At 43.0% G+C, this 10968-nt stretch overlaps 1 protein-coding gene across 1 annotated transcript; it reads left to right on the forward strand.

Moving 5' to 3' along the window:
- The first annotated feature begins 6820 nt into the window (after window positions 1–6820).
- LOC132826768 (potassium voltage-gated channel subfamily A member 1) lies at window positions 6821–8962 on the forward strand. The gene has a single exon (XM_060842952.1). It carries the CDS (start codon window positions 6821–6823, stop codon window positions 8291–8293), a length of 1473 nt encoding a protein of 490 aa, XP_060698935.1. The 3' UTR covers window positions 8294–8962.
- The last annotated feature ends 2006 nt before the right edge of the window (window positions 8963–10968 follow it).

Raw genomic sequence — 10968 nt, forward strand, 5'->3', positions numbered from 1 at the left:
AAGTCTCTCACTGTCCTGACTGGAAAATACAGTGCTCTTCCTTAACTGTCACAAAGTCAAAATCTCAGAACACCATTCTTTCCAGCACTGTCAGTTCACTGTTCACGTTGTTTTTCTCTCCCTCTCTCCTTGCTTTCTTGAAGAATTATTCTACATTTACAATCATCTAATCCACGCAGTCCATTCCAGAATCTAGGGAATTCTGAAGTTCATGACCAATGCCTCCAATAAATCTGCAATTATTTCCCTTTAACACCTGGCATGCAGAATTTGTGGATCAAGAGAGTTGGCAGATTTAAATCCAATAATATCTTGTAGTTTTTAAATATTAATATCTTTCTTCTAGCCCATCACAGTGTGTCCTTGGTTCTCCACTATTTCTGATCTATTGCATGATGTGCTATATAAACTGTGCCCAATTGTTTCTTAATATTAGTCCATTGGACCAAAGTTGTAGTGTTGATTTTTATATTGATTGAGAACTATTGGCATGGTTGATCAGATGGGTGTCAAGACCACTTAGTAGGATGATCATTTTCTGGGATTTGTATCCAGTGATGCTTTACTGAAAGCTGGTCTCATGGTGGCCACAGTGAGGTACAGGTTGTTTAAAAACTAGTAAATTATCCACATCTGGAACATGAAGATTTTTGCAGCAGTGACAATGCTGTACAATTGCAGGATATCAAGATATTCCTTTACCTTAAACTTTTTTCATGGCTATCTAGAGGAAGACTTAAACTGTGCTCCACTTTCTTCAAATGAAGATTGAAAAGAGTTTTAATTTGAGAAAAGAAAATGATGCTTTAATTTCTCAGCTTTTCGCACTTCAAGAATTTCAAAATTGGTCAGCTAATTTATTCCTGCACCTCGCATCGTTTCAAGTGCAGTCCTATAATAGCTAATGCAATGCTAAGAAATGTCTTCTTAATTGTGGGTTCACGGTAGCTAAATTTTTATCAGCCTAATCAATGTAGGAACTCATGGTGATCAGAAAATTAATTTCTTAATTGCCTGCTGCTGTGCATGACTGGATGTGATAAAATTCCAGAGTTTTGCTCTGATCCATTGGTTACAAGCTGATTAGATCTGTCTATTTTGCCTGGCTTCTCTAGTCCACATATGGTCAAAGTTTATAAGTTACCTGGTCTCAATAGACTGCTTACATTCTGGAAAATACAAGATCACGGCCCCATTTATTCATTTGATTGTGAAAAGATACAACAGAGCTTTTGACCAGTTGAATATTTTAGCATGCCTTGGTTTGACTGCCCACTGATTTCAATTGCAACATTATAAGAGTTCAATTTTACTGAACATAAAACTAGAACAAAGGATATAAAAACTATTTGTCTTAACTATTTCAAGCCAGTCAACATTCACAAGTTGTCAACCACACACAATCATAAGTAACTGGTGAGAATAGTCTATAGACCTCCTAAAAGTAGCTGTTCTGTAGGCCAGTGAATACATCAGGAAATCATGAGGACATTTTTTTTTAAAAAGGACAGTATAAATCATGGATAACTTTAAATTTCATATAGATTGGTAAAATCAAATTGGCCAGGGTAACCACAGGGAAGAATTCATATGAGTGTATTCAGGAAAGCTTCCTCAAACAATGTGTTGCAATTCCAACCAGGAATCAGTCTATTTTGGATTTGTATATTGATGTAAGTTTATTAATGATCTGAGTAAAAGATCCCCTATGAACAATGCCAATAATATGATCCCAATTTGAATTCAGCTGGAGAATGAGAAACTTGGATCAGAAACAACTATGCTAAACTTAAATATGGGTAACTACGTGGAGATGAAGGCAGATTGGCTGGGGTAGATTGTAAAAGGAGTATAGCAGGAAAGATGGTTGAACACCAATGACAAAATAAATTCTTTAATGCAAAGGACATTAGTAATACTTCAGAAGGACTAAACACTCAAAGGAGACTAATGGGATGAAAGGCTAATAAATCTTCTGGATCTTAAAGTTGTATCCTTGGATTTTAAACTAAGCAGCAAAGAGATAGTAGATGCATTGGTAGTAATGTTCCAAGAATACTGAGATTCTGGAAAAGTCAGAAAGAATTAGAGTCATAGAGTCATAGAGATGTACAGCATGGAAACAGACCCTTCGGTCCAACCTGTTCATGTTGAACAGATATCCCAACCCAGCTGAAGGGTAACCTTATAGAGGTTTACAAAATTATGAGGGGCATGGATAGGGTAAATAGGCAAAGTCTATTCCCTGGGGTTGGGGAGTCCAGTACTAGACGGCATAGGTTTAGGGTGAGAAGGGAAAGATATAAAAGAGATCTAAGGGGCAACTTTTTCACACAGAGGGTGATGCCGGTATGGAATGAGCTGCCAAAGGAAGTGATGGAGCCTGGTACAATTGCAACATGTAAGAGGCATTTGGATGGGTATATGAATAGGAAGGGTTTGGAGAGATATGGGTCGGGTACTTGGAATGTTTGCTGGCAGAGTGTTATCGTTTGAAGCAGACCAGGGAAGGTATTGGAAATATATGCAGCAAAATCCTTGAACAAGGAGATGGTTTTCTTCCCACCAAATGACAACTGTTTTACAACTTACACAGCCAGCTATGAAACTACTTGATTGGAGTTATTTTAAAGTACAAATAACTACCTTGACATTCTAAAATTTATAGTACCCTGGTGCAATCAACATAATAATGTAATACTTTTAAATCTGGACAACTGAAACTGTATTTAAAAGCATCTAAAGGGGTGTCATCTCGGGCACAGAAGTACAGAAGCACTTCTTCCAAGAGTTTGAAACAATGACCGGAGTGAGTTTAATAAGTATTACTGATGAGCTAAAGGAAGTTAAAATAAAATATTGTCGATCACCAACCACCTTGCAGATAACAAGGTTGGTTGTGGATAAGCATTAGCATAGTGGATCTCCCTGTTGGTCATAACAGACCAGAGGTTATGGTTCAAATCTTCCAAGCTGTCATATCACCACCAACAGATTCAGGGCTGAACTTCTGATCTAAAAATTTCTCCTAAAATGAAACGAGGTGGTAAGGTGCGAGAAACGGACCCACTTAATCAATAATTAAATGAGAGGTTATACTCTTTGGCAGGAACATTAGAAAAGCTATGAATTAAATGGGGCAAGATTGCAGAAAGCTGCAGCACAAAGGAATTTAGGGGTTCTTGTGTATGAAAAGCTGGCATCTGAGATCAATATTTAATCAGAAAAGCAAATGGTCTGCTGGCCTTTATTTCAAATAGAATGGAGTATAAAGATAGGGAGGTCTTGATCATCTGCAGCTGGTATACTGTGAATGGTTTTGATCCCCTTGTTTAAGGATATTTGCATTGGAGAAAATCTAGCAACAATTCACGAGGTTGATTTTGGACATAGATTTCTTTATGAAGAGAAATTGAGTTAGTCAGGCTTTTAATTATTGTAGTTTATGATAATGAGAAAACTTTGTTGAAGCACATAAGATTCTTAAGAGGCTTGACAGGATGGATGTGAGAAATTGTTGCCCCTTGTGGGAGTGTCTCGAACCAGAGAGCATAATATCAGAGAAAGAAGCTGCCCACTTCAGGGGTTTGTCTTATGAAGAGAAATTGAACATTTTAAACCTATACTCACTGCAGTTTAGAAGCATGAGAGGAGATCTAATTGAGGTGTATAAGATGCTTAAGTGGATTTACAAAATAAACATAGAAAAGATCCATCCTTATGTGGGACGACAGGAGTTTCTATTTCTAGGATAAGGAGTAGCAGATTTAAAACAGATTAGAGGAGAAATGACTTCTCTCAAAGGATCATGAATCTGTGGAAGTCACTAATCCAGAGGGTGGTAAATGCGAAGACATTGAGTAAATTTAAGGAGTCGAGAGACAAAGTTTAAATTAGTAATGGGTGAAGAGTTATAGTGAGCAGGCAGCAGGGAGGAGTTGATACTGAGATTAGATAAACCATGATGGTATTGAATAGCAGGGTCAGCTTGATGGGCCGAATTGCCTTCTCCAGTATCCAGCCAGAATGGCAGGGGAGATTATATACAGAAAGAATGATTGTGCAAAGTAAGGAGAGATGGTATTCGGACTAGCAAAGCTATCTTTTTCAACACAATGCACTATATATTTTTCTATGGTAATGTGTTCCAAAGGAAGTAACGTTTTCAATGTCCCCACGATGTTTCTCCTGGGATATATACATAACAGTGTTTAATGATTATTTTTCTCTCTGTAGTATCTGGGGACTCCAGGACATTCTGGGAGATCGACAATCTGAGGTCTCATCACACTTGGCCATTTTGGTCTTCACCCTCTGGGGAGTATTTGGAGTTAACATAATATGGCAATATAACCTTACTGCACAAATACACCTCGCGGCTGGCCATCAAATTCATGCACCGAGTTACAGCAACTGTTTCCCATTCATTTCTCCGCTGTTCATAGCTTTTATTAGCGGTGAGAACAAATTTGCTGGTAAATAGTGCTGAATGGAGAATAATCAAATTAAACAGATGTGATGTGTATGGAATGAGGTTGAGAATTCTGACGCTGAACAAAACGGGACCGTGGACAGTGCCTTCTGGTAACGTGGCTTGGCAAGAGGGAAATTACATAACTCTAAGCATTAACTCCTGAGAGCAGCGGCGGTCCTTTCTCTGTTCATTGTCAGGATGTTGTCAGCCTCGATCGATTTCCATAACCATTTGAGTTTTATGCAGAAAATCGTTTTGTTCTTCCCAAACTCGGGGGGTAGTAAAACGCAGCAGTCTGCTCTTTACCTTTGTCAGCGCGAAGCTGACTGAGTGTTGGCTCTTTAAAGTTTAAGTGCAATTGTGGGATGATAACATAAACGGGAAGTGGGTGCTGTGTTTAATTGCAATATCCTGTACCAAATGAGTATTTCTCAAGCTGTCAACACTTCATACGATCAGTACGCTGTGCAAGTTATCAACATGACGTCCAGGATATAAAATTCTGTTATTGTTTAAAAATAAGGGGTGATGGGGATTAGTTGGTTTGCTAACCTTGCGAAATAAAGGGTGCGGCATTGGTCTATTAAGTACTGAAGCACAGTGCATGCTTGCAACTGTTTACAATTGATGAGAACTCATGTGCAGGGTGCTTTTTATCAATATGTAATGTACGTGTCGGTACAGTCTAGGGGTCCTCCTTTCTCCAGGAGCAGTAACGCTGTACCTGCGGGCTAAACTGGCAAACTGCAGTGATTGTATTCGGAGGTTTGCCACAGCGTGCTGCAGTCAAAGGAACATTGTCGTAAAATCTAACCAAATGATGCAGCAGTTTTGATGTTTATGATGCGGATTTTTTTTTTGCGAGTGTGCACGGCGTCGTGTGCAATGAGGATCTTATCGGGGCTGCCTGCACTGCGTCTAAAATGTCTCGATTTGTTATGTGAGAATTAGCAGAGCTTCTGAGCAAACAAAAAAAAGGGAAGCGGCCGTTTTGCCTGCAATGTAGGAGCTGCTTTCGCTGCAGCTGTTTAGGTTTCTGTCCGGAGACCGGTTTCCCTGCCTACTCCACTCCATGAAGCACCTCTCTTATTTTTGATGATACTGCAATGCTAAGGGATGTCCAGCTCGCTTGACTTTTAATGCATTCAGCCTTCTACACTGCACCACATGATCCTCCAACAAGACGCCAGGATGCTGTATCAGAAGATTGCTTTCCCGCTACCTGTCACGAAGTCCATGTGCATAGTTTGTGTTTTTCTCTCTCTTTAATTGGTGGTGTATTTAAAATAGCGCCTGGCAAATTTTGCAGCCCTTTTTTATATTTTACATAGTCGTCTGCCCGCTGTTAAGAATTGTCAGGAACAAATGACTTGTAAATGGTGTCAGTACAGTATAATATAGGCTATTAATATTTCAGCAGATCTCATACACACAAAGCTGTAAAGCGATATCCATATTAAGGAGGCAGGAGGAAGGGCTTTTGCATCGCTCGGAGGGCCGGGCTGCATTCCTGTACTCTTCATTCTATTCTCTTTCATTCAGCAGGTAAGGCTGGCTTTATTTTTATTACTGTTATGATTTTTTCCCTTCACTTTGCTCCTAGATTCCACACCCTCCCCCCCCCCGCCAACTTTGCGCTCCCCAATCTCTGGTTGTGGAAGAGTAGACAGTGTTCCTCCTCTCCCACTACTGCAGCTGGACTTCAGCTGAAAACTGCTTTAGATATGATACACAGATAGAGAGTGAGTGTGGGATGATGTAGGACTCTTAAAGCAGTGCATGAGCCAAACTCACGGTCGGGAAAGGGAGACTGGGCTGTTTTCATCACTACCGCCTCCCCCATCCCTCCCCCAACCCTCCCAACCAAGTTAACTTTGTTTGGTTAACCACCCCCACCCCTCCCCTTTGTATGAATACTGCATGTTGTTTGATGCTAACCTTTGTATTCCGCAGCACCTTGGTCCCGAAACAAAACAAAACCAGAAAGGTGGGGGTGGGCCCGACAGCGTCACGGAAATTGGCCTTGAGTTGCCCGAGATTTAGTTCGGATCCGTGCGGAACCGCCGAGCCGTGCGATGCTCGAGTCAGTCCGAAAGCCCCGAGGCGTCCATTAGTGCCCTTCAAAGCCCCTTCTCCCTCCTCCTCCCTCTCCCACCACCACCAGCACCTACCCTTCCCCTCAAGCTCTGCCCCCCCAACTCTGCCTCCGAATGTCCCCCCGGGGGCTGGGCAGACTGAGAGACAAGTGATTCCGAAGCAGCCCCCTTCCCTCACTCCCCCCTCCCCCCCCCATCCCATCTCCCTCCTTCCTGAAGGACCCCCCTCCCCACCTTCTTCCCGCCAACAATGACAGTGCTGGCTGGGGACAACATGGACGAAGCGTCGGCTCTGCCCGGCCACCCTCAGGACAGCTACCCCCCGGACAACGATGACCACGAGTGCTGCGAGCGGGTGGTCATCAACATCTCGGGCCTGCGCTTCGAGACCCAGCTGAAAACCCTGGCCCAGTTCCCCAACACCCTGCTGGGCAACCCCAAGAAGAGGATGCGCTACTTCGACCCCCTGCGGAACGAGTACTTCTTCGACCGCAATCGCCCCAGCTTCGACGCCATCCTGTACTACTACCAGTCCGGGGGACGCCTCCGGAGGCCGGTCAATGTACCCCTCGAGATGTTCTCCGAGGAGATCAAGTTCTACGAGCTGGGCGAGGAGGCGATGGAAAAGTTCCGCGAGGACGAAGGCTTCATCCGGGAGGAGGAGAGACCCCTGCCCGAGAATGAGTACCAACGCCAGGTCTGGCTTCTCTTCGAGCACCCGGAGAGCTCCGGGCCGGCCCGGGGCATCGCCATCGTCTCGGTCATGGTCATCCTCATCTCCATCGTCATCTTCTGCCTGGAGACCCTGCCCCAGCTCAAGGACGACAGGAAGAGGACCATGCAAGTGGGCAACACCACCATCCCGTACAAGTCCAACATCCTCAACGACCCCTTCTTCATCGTGGAGACCCTGTGCATCATCTGGTTCTCCTTCGAGCTCCTGGTCCGCTTCTTCGCCTGCCCCAGCAAGGCGGAGTTCTTCAAGAACATCATGAACTTCATCGACATCGTGGCCATCATCCCGTACTTCATCACCCTGGGCACCGAGCTGGCCGAGGAGGAGGAGGGCAACGTGAGTGGCGAACAGGCTACCTCCCTGGCCATCCTCAGGGTCATCCGCCTGGTGCGGGTCTTCCGCATCTTCAAGCTCTCCCGCCACTCCAAGGGCCTGCAGATCCTGGGCCAGACCCTCAAGGCCAGCATGAGGGAGCTGGGCCTGCTCATCTTCTTCCTCTTCATCGGGGTCATCCTGTTCTCCAGCGCCGTCTACTTCGCCGAGGCGGACGACCAGGATTCCCACTTCAGCAGCATCCCGGATTCCTTCTGGTGGGCGGTGGTGTCCATGACCACGGTGGGCTACGGCGACATGTACCCCATCACCATCGGCGGCAAGATCGTGGGCTCGCTGTGCGCCATCGCCGGCGTGCTGACCATCGCCCTGCCCGTGCCCGTCATCGTCTCCAACTTCAACTACTTCTACCACCGGGAGACGGAGGGAGAGGAGCAGGCACAGTACCTGCACGTTAGCTGCCCGAACATCGCCTCGGACAGTGAGTTAGGAAGCCGCAGCTCGTCCACCATCAGCAAGTCCGACTACATGGAGATCGACGAGGATGTGAACAACAGCATAGACAATTTCAGAGAGGCAAATCTGAGAACTGGCAACTGCACTGTAGCAAACCAAAACTGTGTGAACAAAAGCAAACTGCTGACTGATGTTTAAACAGCTGCGGACTCAGTGACCCGGGAGCCGCGCTTTCTAGACACTGTTACTGACCCTTTGTATTTTGCCTTGTTGACCTCGTTAATGCGTTGTGGCATTGCCGTTATGCTCAGCAAAATAAGCTTTCAGAATTACGTGGAAGGTATAATTTCATTTATTTTTAAATGGCTTTCTTTCTCCCAACTGGGTAACGAGGGAGAAATCTTCTCCAGATCCGTTCACGAGAGCGTCCCTAGGTAGAAACTTTGAAACTTGGACTTATACCTGCTCGCCAACCTCGAATGGAAGTTTATTATTTTTCTCTCTCAGTTCATTTACAAATACCAATGCATGTATTAAGGATTTTGCAAGCTGCACCGTGCATCGAAAAGAAAACCAACCAAATAACGCCAGACTCATGAGTCTGGTCAAAGTTGCAAACGTCTGCAGTTTTCGATCCACTGATGAATATTTCATTGCGAGAAGTGATGTGACGCCATACATCAAAGGAACAAAAAAAAACAAGCGATTGCATTTATCTCCACTTTATAATCAAATGACGAATGCTCAAAATACCAGCGGTGCTGCAATCTTGCAGGTACTGCAATTCATCTGCTTCCAGGACCGAACGTAAATTCCCCCATCCCCGATTTCATGCGAGAATCATCAATCACAAAAGAAAATCCCTAAATTAACAACCGCATGCTTTGATATTCATCATTCACTTTGATTGTGGCATGCCTGGGACATTACCTCAAATAACAGCAAACAAATTTGCGTTTTAAATTATAATTCTGGAGAGTTAGTTCTCATTTGCTGTCACCAAAAGTGCAATGGCTTATTATTTAATTTAATACTTCTGAAACACTCATTGGCCTGAATGTTAACTCGTATGGGATAGAGTAAGTTTAGATCATAGCATGTTTTAACTACTTAACATTATGGCCTTTTTGGACAACTTAACATGTAACCCACTATAACTTATGCATGATATAAGGTTACAGAAAACAAAACAGCTTTGAACTGTTGCTATATGATATTGAGGGACCTGATGATTTTCCTGCAGAATATCAGGGAAATGAGTTGGTTCGTGTCCTGACAATCCTGAAAATATAACACAGCAAAACTTAGTTCCTTCTGGGAAATCTCTTGAACAAAGGGAGGCAGGCTAGATACTGTATATACTTATACAATTTAATTTTAAATGCAACTAATCCAACAGAAAAGAAAGCATGCCTTTCATGCATTTTAGCAGAATGTAAATGTAAAGAATATGTAAATTATGCATCTAATTTGCGATTCATTTCCAAATCCATCCTGACTGAGACAATATTTTACTTTTGAGCTTCCCTCAACTGCAGAAACTCAGCAAATGACTTAGTTAGTTGCTAGTGCCTTTTAAATCCTTACACTCCCAGACTTCTGGAAGTGCCTCCATGTACTAAGAATGGCTGAATAAGCTGATGTCCACAGAAATCCTCTTAATCTGTAACACCATGAAAATAGAACAACCTCTCGAATGTCCAACCAAACCTTTGTGTACAAGAGCCAATGGACAGTTATCATAGTGAAAAAGATGGTGGAAAAGGCTGATCAGATGTTTGCACATGTTTCTGAAGGACTTAAATCAGCTGGCAAGAGAGCTGGGAGAAATGCAGAACAACTTGGCTACTGGACATTGCAGCTGAATGAGTGACACTTGGGAATCCTGTCTGTAACTTCTCTGAGGTACTTATCAATTTAAGACTAACAACTTTTCAACAATGAGATCAGCATTCAGAACCTGCTAAGGAATTGCACAGATGTTAATGGTATCATCATGAGGCATTAAGGTGTTGAACTAAACACTGAAGAAAGTTAGTTTCATTTTTTTTCTTTAACCCGCCTGCAAAAGCTGCAATGTACCAAAAAGAAAAATGCAGTGTTTCCTCAGCAGACTACCTCAGTTTAGATTGATGAAAAGGACAGTTCAACTTTGTGGCCCCAGGCTGAGGGAATTCTTTTTTTTGGTAATCTGAAATCACATAAACAGCTGTTGGAATGCAGGTTCTTCCTCATTATAATTTCTTACCATCTATTCTGGAGCCATATGTACGAGTTGGTTTCAGTGGTTACGTACAAGTATGTTGCCACAGTCACTTGTTTAACCTATCATTGTCTTTAGCCTAATTGTCATGCAGAAACTTGTCATAACTCACTCTAACTTACTACTTAAAGCCAGAAGCTCTCAAAGATATCTCAAGACTATCACATCAATATTTGCAGATTATATGACAATTTCCCAAAGACCTGGAGAATCAAGAGTTACTTTTTTTTTGTAATTCACATCATGCACGTCTTCAGACAGAGAGATTTACCTGGATATGGATGTGTTTATTGCAAGAGACAATTTGTTGCCCTCGGATAATGCAGACTGAAACAGGTAGATTAAGACACAATTAAATTCCCCGAAAGATGAATGGCACTTGATTATCAATTGTAAGTTCTTGGAAATTTAAGGAATGCAAAAGATACAAAGATTTCGAGAAGATAAAAAGAATGAAACTGCTCCAAGATTACGTGACTGAATTAGCTGATACAGCTGAACTGCGGGTGTAAATCGAAGTTACAAGGAAAAGTGTTGAATAACTTGATGAACTGCAATTGCTGTTGGCAACAGGGCATTAACTTCTTCATGTAGAATATGTAAACCACCC

Source organism: Hemiscyllium ocellatum, chromosome 23, assembly GCF_020745735.1.
Source record: "Hemiscyllium ocellatum isolate sHemOce1 chromosome 23, sHemOce1.pat.X.cur, whole genome shotgun sequence".
NCBI lineage: Eukaryota > Metazoa > Chordata > Chondrichthyes > Orectolobiformes > Hemiscylliidae > Hemiscyllium > Hemiscyllium ocellatum.